The sequence below is a fragment of the Chroicocephalus ridibundus genome, chromosome 12 (assembly GCF_963924245.1).
Source record: "Chroicocephalus ridibundus chromosome 12, bChrRid1.1, whole genome shotgun sequence".
Taxonomy (NCBI): domain Eukaryota; kingdom Metazoa; phylum Chordata; class Aves; order Charadriiformes; family Laridae; genus Chroicocephalus; species Chroicocephalus ridibundus.
The window spans coordinates 14,510,518-14,530,397 of record NC_086295.1 but is presented as its reverse complement, the minus strand read 5'-3'; the positions used below and the strand labels follow the sequence as shown (position 1 = coordinate 14,530,397).

At 38.8% G+C, this 19,880-nt stretch overlaps 1 protein-coding gene across 8 annotated transcripts in view; it reads left to right on the top strand.

Annotated features, from left to right (window-relative positions):
* Positions 1-19,880, top strand: part of PTPRT (protein tyrosine phosphatase receptor type T) — a 469,438-nt gene that overhangs the window by 160,393 nt on the left and 289,165 nt on the right. For all 8 annotated transcript variants that reach the window (XM_063349659.1, XM_063349657.1, XM_063349655.1 and 5 more), the window contains exon 3: positions 16,326-16,597. In XM_063349659.1, coding sequence (XP_063205729.1) covers positions 16,326-16,597 — 272 coding nt within the window. The remainder of the gene's footprint in view (positions 1-16,325; positions 16,598-19,880) is intronic.

Sequence of the window (19,880 nt, the reverse complement as noted above, 5' to 3'; positions counted from 1 at the left end):
AATCCTACATAAATGGCTTGGTTTTTTGTGAGGCCGTAAGGAGCAATTATTTTTCAAAGATAGATAATCCTACTGAGAAAATGCTTGTTAATAACTTGGCACTGATCCTGATCAAGCTGGGTTCAGGGGAGAGGTTCATTTGTCTGGTTCATTTAGAATAGGATCAGAACCTGAGAAAACTGCTCAAGTGTATTTTAATTTGAGTTCCTTCTACCCAAGGTATTTAGAACCTGTTTCAACTGCAGACTCTTGAAATAGTTGGGATAAGCATTGCCTATGGAAAAAAAACTCTGTTCCCTTTTGAAGTCATGCCAGTACTGAAAACTTCATTCAGGTTCTGAAAACGTCATTGAAGTTTTCATTTTACCTTTTGGCCGTCTGAAATGCTCTGCTTTAATTGCCTAACACTCCAATCAAGTCTCATTCCTTTATATTGTTCCAAAATACTTAATTTAGAATTTTAATTTTTACTCTTATGTATGCCAGGAACATCTCCCAGTGTTCATTGTCTGGTAATGACTAAAATGTGTACTCCCCAAAAGATGTTTCATACCTGCTTACATGACAACAATTTTAATAAACAGAATGAGTGAATTGAAAGTGTGTTAGAGCTGAACATTTTACCTTGGTATTGATTTCAGTGGAAGAATTAAGATTGTAGCTGTATGCAGGAAACCATACTGCCATTTGTACTTTAGATCAAGAAGTGTAGCTTATATATTGGAGCAAGTCATTCAACCATTGCTACATTGGTGACATCTTTGAAGGCTGAAAGGAGCAGCTGAGAGAGACTGCTGGGACTCTGATGACTAGCAAATAAGTGTAAACTTTGAAGGTAAAAATGTCATTCTACTTAAAAAAAAAAAAAGAAAAGAAAAAGAAAAGGAGCCTACTAAGAATGACTTCAAACTGTAGTGTAGACACTTGAAATTGGGGTGAAGAGATAACTTCATAATAAGGATAATGGGAGATAGTAGGTTTATTTAAATCTCCTAGTTGCAGGAAGCGAGAACTGGTGAGTCAGCTAGAATATCAGTAATTAGCTTCATCATTCGGTGAAAAATGTATGCTTCAAATCGTTGAAATGATTACTTTGCAATAGTCTTAGTTCCAGAAATTATCATGTCTTTTTTTGGACCTTTCTGCATGGATGTCAGACTAAGGTACTGTTGGGCAAACGACCAATCATGGGTTTGGTAAGGAACAGCAAGTCTTTTTGATAATTTGAGGAACTTTTCAAGTGAAGTGGCTGTTTTGCTAAAGTGTTGGGGTTTTTTTATAGCTGTTTAATTGTCCACTAGAAAGAAGAGGAGGGAGATTTCTTTTCTTTAAAGAAAAGAAAAAAGGATGATCCGAGAAAGCTTGGAGGTAAAATGATTGAAACAATAACAAATAGATGAATCCACTTAGGGTGAATCCAGCATGGAAGACTAACCAGCCGAGCGTTTGCAGAGGAAAACTATGACTTTCTACTGTACAGAAATAACTACTATGCCAGTGTAATAATGGATTAAAACTGGATTTACCAGGGATTTTAAAGCTTTTGAAATACCTCCTGAGAGTTTATTATGTAAAGTAATCCTCGGGGGAACAAAATTCTGTGTGGGATTTGAAGACTAGTGGAGACAGAAAATAGTCTAATGTGGCAGAAGGTTAACAACTGATGACCCAAATGTCTTTCCTAATAATATATTAAATTGCATTCTTTAAGAGGAAATGAGCAATTAAATAAGTAGTGCAGCACTGACAGAGAAATTTGTTGAGAGTTGTGAGGAACTTGAGACAATCTGACGGCTGGCATACTTGGGATAGGTTAGGGACTGTGTCTCACATGTAACGTATGATTTCTGGGTAGCATTACTAACTCTCTTTACTCTTGTCCTGCTTTCATCTGGGACAGAGTTAATTTTCTTTCTAGTGGTTGTTGTGTTTCGGATTTGGTATGAAAGCAATGTCAGTAATAGGTAATGTTTTAGTTGTTGCTAAGTGATGTTTTCAAGGAGTCTTTTCAGCCTCCCATAGAAGCTGAGAAGAAGCCTAAACAGAGCGATATAACGGCCAGGGGAATGAATATTCCATACCATCCGTGTCATGCTCAGTATAGAAATAGGGGGTTGGCTGGCGGGGAATAGGCGATCACTGCTTGGGACTGTGCCAGTTCGCTGGGTGGTGAGAGTGACTTGTGTCATTATTATTACTGTTATTTCCCTTTTCTGATATTGTTCTATTAAAATTTCTTTATCTCAACCCAATTTTATTTTCCTTTCCCCTCTTTTTCTCCCTCTTCTCCCTACCCTTCTTGGGGAGGTACGAGGGGTGAGCGAGTGGCGTTGTCGCCCTAGCTGTGCCAGCTGGGGTTAAACCACGACAACTCTGAAAACTAAGAATCTCTGTGCGTACTCAGTCATATCTGTAATTTTCTGCTCCATCCATTTAAAGAAGGTGCTGAGAGATGGTGCAATGTTTGTAATGTGGTTATATTCACTTTTTATTTACATTAAATCCTCCTAGTCAGTTCAATGCATTCATGACCATGTAAACCAGTTGTTTGGGTGTGGCATAAAAGTTACCTAGTGGGGAAAAAAGATGGATCAAGGAACTCACCAGGTATAATATTTGAAGTTTCCATCCAAGCAATGGTATCAAGTCTGCCATCACCTGCAGAGGCCAGAATAGGTGTTGTAGTACACAGCCCTGTTGGTTTTCATCAGGAAAATCTTGACCAGAAAATGTGATTCGGTAGATACCATTAATTTCTAATAAAAATTTAGCATCATGCATTTAACACTGTTAGGTTCTAAATGAACTGCAGTCCACAGGAAATAAATCTCTATGTACTTTTGGACAATTTAGTAAAAAATATTTACACAGGCATCCAGCTGGGCTCAAAAAAGCACACAGGAATAATAGTTTTTGTAGATACTGGTAATCCTGTTGCTGCCTAATATCAGAAAAACCCAAGAAGTGAGTCACGATAAAATATTACAAATTTGTGTACGTTAAGTGTATTGAGCATATTTGTTTGATTAAAACATGGGGACTTACACAGTGGCTCAAAGGCAACATATTTCAAGCGACTCAAAGAAATGCTTTGTTATTGAACGCAATTGACAGTTGACAATTGTCAGAGTAAAAATATTTGTCAAGTTTCAGTAACTATCAGATGTTTACTTAAATAATGATTAGACTTCTGTGTAATGATGTATGTAGTTTAATAATCTTGAATTGCAGCTCCACGGCTTGGGATTTTTTTAAGCACAAATACTGTCTTGTGTCATGAGCCAGTCACCAAATTAATCATATTATGGAGAAATGTCTTCTATTTGGATTAAATTAGTATTTTATCATGGAGATGTAGGCATCTTCTCTGGACGCTAGTACTAGCTGCTGTTGGCAACTGAGCTGCTTCAAGGTGGCATTTCCTTTCCTTTTCTTGAAATACATCAGTAATGTTCAGCTAGAAGTTTTCCACCTGAAGAGTACAGTAGCCATGAAAAAGAGGATGCTGATAGTAACACCCCTGTTTAGGTTGCTGTAATTATAACAGGAGATAAGGCAAACAAATATTGGCCATTTAAAGAAAAATCTGGTCTAATTTAGTTCCCGTGGGAATGAGCAAATGATAGTGATCGCAGCTGGTAAAGATGTGGGTTGAGATGACTGAGGCTTCTTTCTCCTGTGCCGATACGCCTCCACGGTGGTCGCATCAGCCTCTGCTTTTGCTGTTTTGAGCTGCTCCTTTTGAGGAATTCTTGTGGTGGCTTGTAAGATGGTCTTAATTATTTTCTGAATTCTCTGTGCCAAATTCCATCCTTGGCTATGCTGCAGTACACCCAGAAATAGCATCACTGACTTCAATAGCACCCAACGCTTTCTTGAAACAGCTCATCAAGGTTGAAAATTTGATGCCAAAATAGCTCAGCATATAACCTTTAACATGTTCTCAGTTTAGAGCTGTACTGTTGATTTCTTAAATGTGCAAATAAGTGACCATATGGTTAGAACAAGTTATGTAAAAACAAACTGTTGAAAAACAATTCCTCTTCAGACATCATTTGCTATCGTTGCCTTTTGGCGTTACGTTTGGTATGTGTTTTCTGTCACAAATGTAAAAGGTAATAATCCTTCTACAGTTTCCTAGAAAATGTTACATATACAAAACATATGGAAGTTTTACATAAGTTGCAGAGACCATACATGCTGGCTAGTAATATAGCGGCATGTCTACTAATGAGATATTTAATTCTGGCTGACATGTAAACCATTTCTAATACTCATCTAATACTCTAATACTAATAAAGAATTATGTAATGAAAAAATATTCAGCTGTTTGTCTTTAATGATTAACCAAAGAGTCCAATATATTGAAAATAAGTATGTGCTTGAACTACATGGAGTTCAGTACTTCCTAGTAAAGTAATTTTTTCACCAAAATTCTTCTGGCAGCTGTCTTGCTGATGCCAGAGGCGATTTTAGAGTGTCTTACAGAAAGTCCTCACTGGTTGAACCTTTAGGGTCCAAGTGGCCCAGAAATTTAGATTTTATGTCAGTTTTAATTAAACACAATATCAAGAAGATAAGCATGGTTTATTAACTTATCAAAAACAGGAAGCTATAGACAGAGCTGTCTTAACTGATGATCTCACGAGGCATTGGAGACACGCAGTCGTCTTTGATGCAGACTGTAAGACACAGTAAACTGGTGCCTGAGAACCGTGAGTGACACCAGTGTAACCACCTGATAGCATTCCATCTCAGTGGCTTTACAGTAGTCAAATCAAAGCAAACTAAATTGAACTTCATTATGAACCTTGAGCCATCCATCCACACACCTCTCATGAATGAGGCTGCATCCAACAGATATCTGTTGCATCCTTGGAATGGGAGGAGGATGCGTAATGCAGTTTGTAATCTGTATCCTTCATCTTTTAAAATGCTGTTAGAGGAGAGAAGTAGGCAAAAGTGCAAAAATGTGTTCAGAGACAAACCAGAATTGGAAAACAGGATTGACACAAGTAAAAGTAGAGAGCAAAGAGTACCCTGGAAAAGGACCATTGTTTAATGTCTTAAATTGATCAACCATTGTATCTGGATAATGCAGAATAGATAGTCTATGAGGATAATCATGTTTTATTAGGGTTTTTTTTTGTGTCTGTTGACCATTACATATATCAGACATTCATGGGAAAGATAGCTTTTGAAAACAGAAATTATAATCCTAATTTTGTGCGTTGTGTACATTTAGACATAATCATGTTTCCGTTGACAGTTTTGATAACGAAAGGCAGCAGAATTTTGACTTGGTCTCACTGCCCCCTCCAAGGAGAGTTGATGTTCCAGCAGCTGAGATGTGATTTAATTATTTAATTGCTTGTAGTCACCAACCTAAACCATACTTTCCTTCAATCTGTATCTACCTCATTGGAGAGGGTTTTTTTTGGGTTGTAACAACATACAGAATGTTGTTTTTAAAATAAGTACCATACTTGAAAGCAATGCTGAGGCATGCATAATAAGTAGCAATTACTTTTTCAGAGAAGTCTTTACTGACTGCTACCTCTGAACTTCTTTATTGTTGGTATTTCATCCTAAGAGAGTTCTTTAGCATCTAATTATAAATTATGCTATTACACAAGTAGTTGTATATCTTGAAATTAAAAATGTGATGAGGTTTTTTTCCAGAGGGTGTCTACAGAGGCTGCTTAATGAAATACCTCCATTTCCATGAGAGAGAGGGGCATTTGGCAGCAGTTTATGCCACAGGTTACATCAGTTGAGGAAGATATTGAGTGTTCTGCTGAATCCTGAGCCTTCTTGAACGGCGCTTGTGAGAGGCTTTGAGCAGAGGCTTGCTAATGTCCCTACAACTCATTTCTCTGGGACTTCCCACTCAAGGCTTATCTGTAATAAAGCTCTTGGGTGCTAAGAACAAGATTTGCAATGTCTTTAAATGAAGATATTATATTGAATTATGGCCATTCCCCCTATTTTGTTTATTTGCCCATTTAATAACATAAACTTTATTATGTGTTTAAATCAATTGCATACGTTTTACCAAAGTGTTAACATAGTATTGATAGGATAAATAGTTGTCAGCCTGTTGGAATTAAAAAGCAACAAAACGGGTTCAGTTTTTAGGTTTTAGTGTACATTTCACCAGTTTTAAAAGATGACGATATAACAAAGAAGGTATAATTAAAGTTGTAGAGAACTCTTGTCTGTTGTTTACAGAGAATTATATGTTTATTATTACCAGATGCCTTTACTTGATAGACTGGTATAGCTCCATCGCTACTGGACCTTTTTTTTTTATAGCACTGCCAAACATTTTATAAATATTTATAAATAATGGAATAAGGACACTCTCGAAGTATACTACAGCAGTGACCTTAGCAACATTGAATGCTGGCAATGAATCTATTAAAATGTTTTCCACTGTTAAGATTTATAGAATTGTTTCCGATTCTACAGCACACACCATTTTTTGTTTCTCAGCGAACCTAGGCTGATAATGGTGGTGAATGATCTTTTATTAAAGAAATGTTTATAGAATGTGGGAAGAAAATTCTAGAAATAAATGTGCCTAGACATAAACTTGAGATATGTCGAACATTGACAGATGGCAGTAACTTTAGAGCAGTGGCTCTCTTCTGAGATATGTTGAACAACGATTTATGCTTTGGAGATTCAAATTGTGAGTTTGTTGGTTAAGAGGGAAAGGTGATTTGACCCCGATGCTATTCCAGCAAACATTAGTTGCAAATGTTGTTCACCTGATTTGTAAGGAGGGAAGGACTGTGCTCTAGAGATGCAGGTGGAAACAACACTGGACATCACCTTGCACCACTGAAGTGAGAAATTTTGTTGTGAATCTTGGTGATGTACTACTGTGCAGTCCCCGTTATAGACTAGAATTGTTAAATGTCAATGCTTTCAGGAACTGTCTGATCCAATGTTTAGAACAAGCTTTTGGGGCATCTTGAAGGGTACTTTCTGTAGTCTTGAAGCGTAGTCACTGCTGTGACAATAGAATTAACCTCTATGTGCTGATTTTCCCACATTGAATCTTAGAGGTTCCCGTATTGAACACAGGCTCCTAGAGACCACTCTGGCCTGTAGCTGAGGCCAAAAACTAGCAATAGAGAAAAGGCTTTTTTTCCCCCCGTCTTTTCTCTTTTTTTCTCTCCTTTTTTTTTTTTCTGCCTTGTCACTTCTGTAGTGTTGCAGTAAGTTGTCTTGCAGTGCTCAGTGATCATGCCTTTGCAAGAATTGAGACAACAAGAAGTCCCTCCTGTGCTTCAAAAATTCCTCTTGCCTCTACTACGTTGGATACTATCACTCTCCCAAGTGCTTCTTTTCATTGTTACTTTTATAAGAGTTCTGCCTTCATGTTTCAGTTTAATTTTCTTCGGGCCAATGAAAAAAAATCCCCATTTCTCACAGGAAATTGTGAAGTCAGAATTTGAATCCTGCATGTTAGCTTTATAGTGCAAATATGTCAGTCTCTATCATTGGCTGTCCTTGCTAAATGCCACAGAATTATGTGACCAAGAGTTATACATATATGTTGCATTTTAAGAAGAATGCTTTTAACAATATAACAGGGAAGAAGCTATTTTCACTTGATGTTTTAAGTATTCTTGTAAGGTTAAAATAGCATCCCTTTACTGAATAGGGGCCTTCCTTATGCATGAAGTGAAAAAAACAGCATATAGAAGTAATGAAAACGGGCAAACAAATTTTGGGTGGATCACAATACATGTTACTGGGACAGCTATAATCCAGAGTGGGCCACAAAGCTTCTGGACTCTGAATCCCATCTCTTAATGAGACCATCTCTCTGTTATTAGGAGAACTGGGGTTCTGAAACTTTTCACAAAATATTTAATGCCCAAGTCCTTGCTTCACAGCCTCTTGCAAAAATTCCATTATCCACCCTAAAGCCCTCTGCTAATTAAGCACTTGTTGGCTTGCTCAGTCATTTGATCTCTTCCCATCTGTATTTTGTAGTTGAAGGGGGCTTGCTGACACTGATCCACCAGCATGTAAAGAGGCAAGCCATTCAAATGTGGTGGTTTTTTTTTTTCTTTGATATATTTTTGTCTTGTTTCTTCTGTCAGGGGTAGTTTAATGCTTCCCATTTTGGATTGTAAAGCCTCTGCAGTAGATGTCGCTTACTTCAGCATTTCCTTCAGGAGTGACTAAAGGGAAGCTGTCACTTGGCTGGAGGCCATTCCCGGGTTGTTAGCATCTTTCAGTGTCTGTGGGTCACCATTATGCAGACCTTGGAAAACATTTGTAAAAGGAGTATAGTTTGATAACACCTGTGATTGACTGGTAACAGTGTCTGGATGCCACTGAAAATGCCAGCAGTCGTTTATAGCTCAGTCAGTGGAATCGATGAAAAAGTCGGCAGTTGGCAATTACGAAACTGTGGGAAACCTGGTTTCCCTAGTTCGAAGTATTGTCCTGTAATTTTTTGGTTTTATATAAAGCAAAAGTGTTGCAAACTTCTCCCCTCCCAAGGACATTTGGAAATGGGCAAACCAGACATGCTTTTGTTACAGGCTAATCTTCCCTGAAAGACTAGGTAAAGCATTTATGCCACAATCTCCACTTTCTTTTAATAATTACAGCAAATATTTGTGGTCACTGAAGTAATATGGGATCAGTCTTGCTTCCAGAGAAGATTTTTCTTACAAAAAAAAACCCCAAAAACATAATTCTTTTAATGACATTAATTTCCAGAAGCAAAGCTCTTTACAAACAGTAGACTGTCTCTTTAAAAAAATACTTTTCTATTATCTGACAACTTCCTGAGTGAATTAATTGTTCTCGTGAATTATACTGAGCTCAAATTGTTTATATTCGTATTTATATGTGAATAAAATCCCTTTTATTTCACTGGTAGATTAATTCAGTATGACCTGCATTTCAGAAATAAGCCCCATGGGTCTGATTTGGTCCTAATACTTGAGAAAGGGATAGCAGCTATGAGATACACCTCGTTTAATTTTGAGTTAGTACAATCGCTGCTGACTGTAGTACATCAGTCAGGGGGAAGAGATTTCTGAGCCTTGTTCAGCTGTTATACACACGTATGGAAGAGTCGGGATGTAAAAATGTGGGAAGTGTGAAGCAGGTAGGTAATCATAACTTTTCATGAAATAAGAACTACAAATGAAGTGGCAGTAGCTTCAAGCAAATGCATGGAAATATTTATTTATTTTCCCCAGCACAATGTATAATTAAACTATAGAGCTTGTTGACAGAATCTTATTCCTGACTGACTCAACAAAAATTATGGGAGGAAGATCAATCTGTGGCTAATCAATGAAAGGGATAGATGCAGCTTTTGAATTAAAAAATCTTGATATAGCTGACTGTCAGAAGCTTGAAATGGTAAATTCTACTTCACAGTACCCTGATTCTTATGTTCTGCTTAAAGTGGCCACTTTGTCGCTGCTCGTAACCAAGTGTTGATGTAGATGGACTTTTTTTATGTTGTCCTTAAACAAGTTTTTTCATACTTGGTGTAGATGCTTTTCAATATCTGTTCTATGGCATTCAGATTGACTTGAAAGTATTATAAATATGTGCTTTACCAAAAGATATGCAAAAACATGGTATGTGGAAACCTTACTAGGAAAGGCATGAGCTTGCTTAGCTGGCTGGCAGAGGTGCCTCTTGCTGGATCTGTCCTTCTGCAAAAACACCTGTGATAAAGGACTTCCAGGTCAATATATGAGATAGTGAAGTGGCTCTGACCCTAGTCCTAGTCCACTGGGAATGAAATTCTGGGAAAAATCCAAAGCACTCTTGCAAAGGAAAGTCACACCTCACAAATCTTTTGGAATACTTTGATTTATTTTTTTTTTAAAGGCAAGTGTGTTGGATTTTGTTATTAAAATGACTTTCAAAAACAATGTGATGGATTTCCAGAAGGTGTTTAAGAGGTCTCTTCCTTAAAAAGAAGTGAAGCTGTAGTAGAAGAGAGAAGCTGCTCAAATGGTGAACAAATAAGAGGCAAAGAGCAGCAGTAAACCCTCAGGAGGGGAGGTGAGCAGAGGTGTGTCCACCCGGGATCTGTGCTGCGGTCTCTGCTCTGTAACACCTTGAAAGGGTGGTGAAAAGTATAGTGAGAAGTCATACCTATAAAGCTGCCAACGTAAGTCACGTTGTTCTAAATAACTTTGTTCTCCTTGACCATGAACTGTCCTTCATTTTGATACCCATCCACACAGTCTGTATGGCAGTTTTCTCTTGTGCATTGGGTATTCGTAGTAGTAGACTTTTCTTCTTGTGTATCATTTAAAACTGCAAAGATGTGTACTCATTCACTTACATATATAAGTTAAAATGACTGTGGTAAATACTGTTGTTTACTATTCTAATAAGGATCCTTCTTAGAACATTTTGGTTTTCTGTCCAATTAGAACAGCTTAGTTTCCCTCATATTTTTGATTAAATATAAAGTTATCAGAGTTCTCTTGGTACCATAGTTGAACTGCAGAATAATAGCAGAGGCAGGACAGAGCTTCACACACTTCCGAAGTAGGGTGATATGGTCTGGTTGGGTGGTGGCAGTCAGATGGGTCAAAGCTGCTTGGATGGCAGCTGTTGATGGAAGCTTTTGTTGTGGATGGCATCAAACTGGGGGCAACAGTTGATCCAACTGGGGGTAAGGCCACCATTTAGAGGGATGGACACAGGCTGGAGGAATGGGCTGATAGGAACGTTATGAAATACAATATGGACCAATACAGCAATACCTGGGGAGACAGCTTGGGGATTAACTGGCTGGAGAACCGCTCTGCCGAGTAGGACCTGAGGATCTTGGCAGATGGCAAGCTGAACATGAGGCAGTGGTGTGCTCCAGAAGCAAAGGAGGCTAATGGCACCCAGGGTTGTTTTGACAGGGTCATGGCTAGTAGGCAAATGGAAGTGGTCCCACTTTCATTGCCACTCGTTGGATTGCATTGGGCATACTGTGCCCAGTTTTGTGTGTCATAATGATGAACTGGAGCAAATTCAACAAAGGCCCCCAAGCCTGTGGGGCTGAAGCACTTGCCCTGTAGGAATTGTCTGAGGGGTTACCAGGAATTGTTCAGCCTGGGGCAGGGAAGGCTTTGGGGGGACCTAGCAGTGGCCCCCAAGTACCTACAAGGAGGTTATCAGGGGTGTACCAGGTTAGGATCTTAACTGCAGCGAGTGTCTGGGAGGATGAGAGACAAAGGGTATAAGTTGAAACGAGGGGTTTTGGACTGAATATAAGAAAAAAAACTATGAGGGCAGTCAAACAACGGAGCAGGTTTCCCAGAGGGGATGGGCAGCCCTCCTGGGAGGTGTGTAAGACTCAGTAGGTAAAAGCTCCCAGAAACCTGATCTGGCCTCATAGCTGACCCTGCTTTGAGCAGGGGCTTGGCCTGAGGCCCCTTCCAACCCTGATTATTCCATGTTGCTTTGTTCTACCTTACCAAGGACAGATGTCAGACTTATTTTCTTGGAGATAGAGTTGTTCTTTGGAAATAAGCAAATCTGGATCTAAAACATGCTCGTGCACCTGATTGGAGCTGCTGGAGAAACCATTCCCTTATTTTGGAAAGCAATTCGCCCTATAAAAGAACATTCTGTACCTGATTCTGGTTTTCAAGGTTTTAGAAGTCTTGTTTTGCAGTTGAGCATTTTGACAGCTTTCTTTTCAAGTTTACATTCAGTCTTTAATGGTTGCTATAATTTCACTTTTAAACAGCACGGTTCTTCAAAGCCAACAGTGAAACAGCATCAACTGAGGTCTGTCTGGTGATCACGAGGGGTTCTCAGTGGCTCGTTTCTTCAGCTGTCATTTGTCAGAACACACTTATGTAATCTTAATGAACAATGTGCAAAGCCATTAAAAACTCAATTACGGCTTTCTTTTTACTGCAGACGTGAGAAAATGCAATCATAAAGTGCTGATGTGTAAACACAATAGCCACCATCTGCTACAGAGTAGCATTTCAGCTCCAAAAAGAGGATATATGTTGCAGATGCATCAATAATAGGACGCTTATCAAGGCATCATTATGCACCAAGCAGGGGAAAAATTGAAATTTATGGCCAGCTAGAGAGCACTTCATGGTTTAATTCCCCAATTTTCAGTGGTATGTTTAATAACTATGAGAGAGTGCCGTTTTATGTTCCTGTCGTTTGAACGGATTTTAAAAAATGAATTTATTTACCGTCTTCCCATCCTCCTTGCTTCTAACTGATCCGAACATAACACATTCATTTTTGGTTATTCAGGACAAAACCAGCAAGATATTAATTAATCTAACCTGTTGATCTAAGAGCACTAAATTTAATTGACCTGATATTCAGTCTGCTTTAATGAGCATATACTTCTGTGTCCAATAAATATAAAAAAGAATTTTTACAAAGCATAGGTCATTTTTCCTCCCAAACTAATTTTTTCAGTTCACTGTTGACTTTATGACATTTGACCTTTCTGGATGGACTAAACAAAACAACGAAGCTAAATGATTATTTTTTTTTCCTCCTGTTATTATTTTTCAAAATTGGATATGCAATGGTGTAAATAAGAGTTTCTCAAAGATACCTTTTGTTTTATTCAGGTTCTTGCCTGGAGACATTTCAGTCATCCATTGATCAATAATTTCCATTTGTGACATGTTAATTCATTCCCCAGTTCTTTATATGAGTGGAAAATGTGACAAGTGGTTTGTTGGTGCCAGACCAGATTGTATCTCTTTTATTTGCACATATCGGCCTATAAATTGAGAATAAGTCCCATCAGCTTCAATTCTGTGTTCAGTCTAAAGAAGGCTGTCAGACTCTGAATCACAATATGTCAATTTTTATTAAGGATAGTAAGGAAAACCACACTTGCCCTTAAAAGGCTCTTTTGAATTTAATTTTTCTTTTTCTGGTGGGAGCAATTTTCATGATCTCTCACCTACCTGTAAGTGATGATGTATCCTGCCCAGACAAGCTTCACTGGGCACGGACATTTATAATAGGAGAGTGGATCTCAGCTGTTGATCTTGGAGCACGCAGAGCAACCTTTTGAAGGTCCTAGAAGACAGGGGAGAGGATACCCATTCAAGTTCAAACTGCGAAAAGGAAAATGAAGGTGTGTACGGATGTGTATGTTTGGAGGACAGTTCATAGAATACAGGGTGTAATTTATTCACAACTGGATTTTGTAGGTTGGCGTATTCTTGTACCTGATGTCCGTTATAGTCTTGATGAAACTCTTAAGTTTACAGCCCCTACGATGGCCAGGCTTGAGGTGTTGGGCACTGTGGCTTGAGTAGCCAGGGCAAGGCTTTGCTGTGGAAGCTGCCACACCAAGCCCCTGCAGAAGTAAGGAATGTTGTATAGTTAGTAGGTGACAAACTGATTTAAACAAGGTGTGAGTACTTTTCTCTGACAGAGATGGCACTGTAGGTGGGAATTTTTCATCTTTTCCACTGTCATATAAAATAACACCTCTTATCAGGACTCCACTGGAGACAGTTACGTTTTTATAGTATTTTCTCCTGTATCTCTAGGCATACTCTATTAAAAACAACTCATAAGCTATAAATAAGAAGCTGTGAATAATTTACATATGACAATTTTAAGGGCTGTTCTTTTAGTAACTAATACTAATTATTGTGCTAAGTATTTTTTGGTGGATGGATATTTTACTTGCTCGCGTTGTCAATCGCTAGATTCAGGCTCCGTGCTCTCTCTAGAATTGTCAGCAGTTGCACAAAAGGCCATTGTCATACCGCGAATAGCTCGTGATTCATTTTTTTGTGGGTGGCAAAAAATAAAATTGTAATTATTGCTTTGAACTTTTTATAAAAGCTGGTGTTTTTTCTCTCAGAGGAAAGTTGTTATTTTTATACGTGAATCTGTGAAACTGAAATACTCCCTAACTTTTTCTATCATTGAAACACTTACCTTTGCGCAGTGCAGTTCAAGACTGTATTGTGGTCGACACAGTGCAGCTTCAGAGCAGTTCTTTAGGATAGGAATCCATTTATTATCTAAATTGAAAACAAACAAACAAAAATGTCAAGAAAGATGCCCAGAAGTGAGATGATCTGCCCTATGATCCAACCAACGGTGGTGCAAAAACCAGTTTTGCTGGGTTCCTACCCAGTGTAGCAGGCACTTGGTCAAAAACCTTGTGAATGTACAGGAACTCTGCTTTTCCATACTGAGTGTTTTAATTAACTGTACCATCATCCTCAAGTGTGAGATCTGGCAAATGTAGAACTTGTCTTCGTTGTTTCTTGTACTGTTTCTCAAAATGGCATTAAAGTGCTGCAGGCAGCGCATTCCGCAGCAGCTGCTGTACTCCTCTATGCTATACTACTGTTACTCAGCAGTTTTACAGTGCCTTTCCTCCCAGAGTCTCAGTAGAAGAGTGGTTCTTACAACTATTCTTGCTTTATTTGTAAGGGAAGATAAGGCAGGCTATGTACTGACAGAGATCATAGAAGTGAGTGTCATAATTAGTCTCGGAAACAAGGCTGTCAGGTTTCCAGCCTGCTGCCTTAACTACAAGGCTGTGCTGCCTCTTCAAGCCTCTTGGCAATTGTGCTTTCTGATAATAAATTATCTTAGATCATAGAAACAGAATCCAAATCTGTTTCTCAAAACTTTATTTTATTTGGGTAGATTTCTAAGAATAGTATCTATACTGTACTCGCTGAAGAAGGGGATTTTGTCGTCGACTGGGAGCAGATTTAGACCAACAGTGAATATTTGTCAGGATCCCATCTTACAGACTTTGATTATTAGAGAGAAAATGAAAAGTTTGGATTCAGCTCTTTTGTTTCTCAAAGTCCTTACTGTGAATCTGGAATTTCTTGATTTGAGGCCATTTTGATTTTCAGCATATCAAAATGAAAGATAGGATTGCCGGACAGCATCTTGGTTATAAATTTTCATATTTCTTAGTGCAGCCTTTTCCCCAGCTGCGCTCGCATTGTGCTTGAATTTTCCAAGGTCTCTAGAGTGTGTGAGTTTTTTTGAAAGATTGACTTCCTTCTGCATCCATGCTTTTCAGTCCTTTACAAAATGCATACATATCATATAAACAGGGGAAAAAACATTTTTGTGGACGAAAGTTGCTGGTATCTGTTGATATGAATTTTAGAATATGTGGCTGTTCACTGCACAGAATTGATCAAAATGTTTATCTGGCTCATCTGAGTGTCACACTGCGGCGGCATGGGATAGGGAAAGTCAATAGGTTAGAAGCGAGGCAGGGCTTTTCAAACTCAATCTTCTGCGAACTGCAAGAGGCCGGCAGAGAAATACATTTGTAGCATGTCTTGGCAGCAGCAGCAGAACTGAGTGTCAAGAGGGCTGCATTCGATGAAAAATTATCATGCCTGGCTGCTGACACACAGATTTCCCCCTGCAGTCTTGGTATTTTCTTCAGCTTTTTCTGAGTGTGAGTGTCTGTACACACATAAAGGAGATCCTTTAAACAGAATTGAATCAAATAACTCTCATAATGTTTTTCCTTATTGCTAACATTTGTCACCTTGATGCATCTGCGAAGAGATGAGTTGAGACACAATGTGGTGTAAAATAACTGCTTGATGAATCAAAATGTGAGTTCAACATCAAGTGCCATGGTTAATATGATGCAAGCTTCCAGGTTAACAAACTCATAAATTGCCTATGTATTTCCCTCCCTAAATTCAGCCTGTCCTTCCCTTCTAGAAGAATAATTGTCCTTGCTGTGTTATTTCTAGTCCAGATGTTGCTGTTATGCTTACAAGCCTAATGCATTTGGGCTCTGAAAACTGGTGTTTTCTTAACACATTACAACCTTCAGAAGTTTGTAGTGCCCAGATGCAGGGTTCACAGGTGTAGATTGGCATGAAGTGGGTAGGGGCCATGTAGGCAAATATCAGCTGAGAATTTGGTCCATTGTTGTAGTTTTTGTATTGAAATGTGCCTTTGGGGGACTGTGCGCGGTAGGAGAGCCTGTTGCTGCTTGAATATGTTTTGTTTAGAGTGACGGTTTTATCACAAGGTTATAAAATAATAAAAGCAAAACAGTATTTTTATTTTGATTTTTAAGTTATCTAATTAAATTGGTTCTAGTTGGTTCAGAATCTATTTGTGTATATACCCTGTAATTTTAATATCTTTGATTACCTAACAGATAGCATAAAATAACTAGTTTGAATTCTTCAGATGAATGTTTTGTTTTCTGGCTTCTAAGGATGTCACAGACTTTTCTAATGGAACTGGTTTTACTGAAAAAAACCAACCAAACCCACTCTTTCTTGTCTTTTTGCTTTCCTCTATAGGCTCCTTCATGATGGTGAACAGCTCTGGGCGGGCATCTGGGCAGAAAGCTCACTTGCTGTTGCCTACGCTGAAGGAAAATGACACACATTGCATCGACTTCCACTATTACTTGTCCAGCAGAGACCGGTCGAGTCCTGGCTCTCTGAATGTCTACGTGAAGGTGAACGGAGGACCACAGGGCAATCCCATATGGAATGTCTCAGGGGTTGTTACAGAAGGATGGGTGAAAGCAGAACTTGCCATCAGTACATTCTGGCCACATTTTTATCAGGTATGAATTTGTAATATTTTTCTCTCTTTTTTCCTTTGAACATTTGGTTAGGTACGAGCTAAGCTATTGTTAGCAATGGGTATCCTGAATTTTTCCTATCAGAATGAATTTTTGTATAGCAATTTAACAACAAAAGGGTTATATAGGCATCTTGACGTATTTCTTCCTGCTTCACCCTTTTTCCTCAGCAGTTGTCAGGTCACAGAGTGATAGAGTAAAATTATTGGCAAGTTGAGACCCACTTGTTGATCATGAAATCGGCACATAAACAGCCTTGTATTGGCACTTCCCACGGCACTCTGTAAATGTAAATACAACTGAGCGTCTAGATGTGTAACTGTACCTCTGCATAAATTTGCCTAAACTATATTTGGCCCCTGGTTGGTGCCATAAGAAGGAACATCTGTTCACTCAATTTTGCATCTGGACTTTTCCTGTGGCCATATGAAGGGTGTAAGAACATAAGCTACTAATAAATATTGTACCATGTTACCAACACGAGTATGCTCTTCACCAGATCCTGTTCGTTTTAGCACTGTTTGTAACATAGTTTTACTTGTTCTGTTAGGAGATAAATTTTTTTTAAAACAAGCACAAAGTTGAAGAATGTAGTAGGCAGGTTGTTTTTAGGTTATATTAATTTTACAGCTGCTTGTTAGTTGTCCACTTCAAACTTCATGTGGCAGCTTTACAGTCATTGTTTTAGTTAATTAGATAAGATTGCACGCAATGGACTCACTTCTTGTTAGGTGCTGAAGGCATTTTTTTTTGGTCTCGTTTTATATTAAAGACTAAAAAAGAAAAAGCCTGGGAGGTAATTGCACCCTAGACCTTTCAGGAGAAGTTGATGTATGTATGATACTAATAACGAAAAGGCAGTAGATAGCGTGTGGATAGAAAACAGCAGGTAGAAGAGCTTGGGGTTTTTTTTCTTTTTTGGCTTCTAATAAGTGGGTAGGAGGTCTATAAAATCTGAGCTGAAGTAGAGTGCTTTAATGTTCTGCCTCTGAAAAAGAGAATACAGCAGAATACATCGAGCACACTATGCAGGGTGAGAGGAAGGGATAAAGAGATGCAAATGCGTGGAAAGTGGTGTTTTAAGGGCTGTGCACAACTTGTCACTTGTTCTGAAGTCATATTAAAGTGCTTCTACGCCATTCATATTAACGTGCTTATACTCCATTCATATTAACGTGAACCTGGTCATGAACCAGAATTTGCTTCATAGTAGGTGCTCCACAGAGATAACAGAAATGATCTTTCACCCAGATAATCAGTGCTTGAAAAACCTGGAAAAGACAGTCTGATCTCACACTAAGAGAGATCCTACTCTTAGATATACCAGTAGTAGACTTCCTGAGCCTGCCTGCCTTCTTTTACAAGTCCTTTTGCAGGTCAAGTTTGCTTTTCCTGAGCAAAAAATCCTTTAAATCAAACAGGAATTTTTCACGGCAGCGCAAAAATGAACAGATTGGAAGACAGCAGTAACTGCCTAGTGCTAGTTCCTTCCTAGAAAATGCAAGGGTTTTCCGTTTTACTTTTTGGTGAATGGGGTGATATTTCCTTCTGCTTATGTTTGTGTTCTTATTGCTTAAGTGTGGTTTTTAAAATTTGACATCTGTGCCACTATTACGGACGATCTAATAGACTGATCAATCATCAGTCCCTGATTTTGTAAACCATCTTCTGTTGATGGTCTGCAATCCTGTGAGTTTCTACATTTAATCGAGGTTTAGAAAAAAGAAAACTTTAAGCTTGCAAAAGTGAAGAGGAAAACACAATGAAGGACTTTGTGAAAATTATTGTTATTTGGCAGCCTAAAGTGACACTTCTGGCTAAAGGAGTCCAGAGGTGGAAGACGACAAAAGCCTGGGTGTACTGTTGCCTAGGGAGTGTCTCATTTCACACTCACAATCTAGGATGTGCCATCACAGTGTTATTTGTCAGCTTTAAATCAAAACTGCATGCCTGGAGAACGCTTTGTACACAAGAGGCCTGAAAGCATGTTCTGTATTTCAAAAGCACCAGGTAACACAAGAAAAAACAGCATTTTTCCTAAATAAGGAAATCTGCGTCAGGCAAAATGTGGATTATTCTCTCAATGCACAGAAAACACAACATTTTCAACCGCAGTGTGCGTTGAAAATTCAGTCAGGCAAAAAATCTGAAACTATCTGCCCTACGTCTAAGGCTTTAACAAGTACTTTGAGCTTTGGAGATGTGACTAGTGGAAAACCAGTAACTGAGCCAGTTGCCAGAGGTTGTGTCTTAGGTCTTGCAGTTCACTGCAAGGGTCATATGAGTCATCTGGATCCAAAAGTGCTCTGTCGAGATATAAACGTGGGGATTCTGGAGATTTGTATCTACCCTGGAGTTACTCATACTTGGATTCCCAGCCTGCAAATGTTTTTAGTGTAGCGAGAAAAAAGCTGTAATAGTTCTTGGAGAAAGGTAATACATGTAATCTTGAATTACTGCTTGCCATAAGGATGAACTTAGTCCCAGAATGCACCGAGGGCAGCACTAGAGTCTGCCAGGAAGAGGTTTTTTGATGTATAGCAAGGAACGGTATTGATCCGTGCCTGAAGAAAACTGTTGTACCACAACAGATGAGCCAGGCTGTGTTGCTAACACAGACGTTGTTGGTATATAGCAGGAGTGAAATGTAGGATTGTTTATTGGTAAGGAAACATGAAATGACTTAGTATTTGCAGTTCTCAGGAGTCTTTAAGAATGTTTTTTAGGAGTAAAGCTTTGCATTTTGTCATCTACGTTAATTTCTGAGAAGTTGCTTAGATGTGAAGCATTGTGAAATGCCTGTGTTTCAACCATTATGCTACATTTCTGACTGAAGTTAAAAGGACGAGAGAGATTCACTGTGAAATTTGCAGAACTGGGCCCCACAAGCATGGATGCCTGCCTTTTCCTCCTGTTGGGTCTCAATTCCCTGTTTTCTGGAAAACCTAGGTGCTTTTGTGCGTCTCGCTTTCATAGGGCTGAGATGCTGCAACGTAGAGAAAAAGACAACAATGTGGAAGTTTGAACTGGGATGTAATAAGAATATCTGTGTGTAAAGAGGAATAGATAATAAAATACTCTGTCAAAACAATATTGTGGCAGTCGGGAGGAATCCTTCACTCTTTTCAGTGGATTCTGCACCAGTGAACATCAAATGCATGGGGTTTTTAGGAGCTGGTTTGGTTGTTACTGGCTTAAGTTATATTGTGCTATATTAAAGACACTGCACATGTCAGTCCTTAACAGAAGACGACTCTGGATGTGT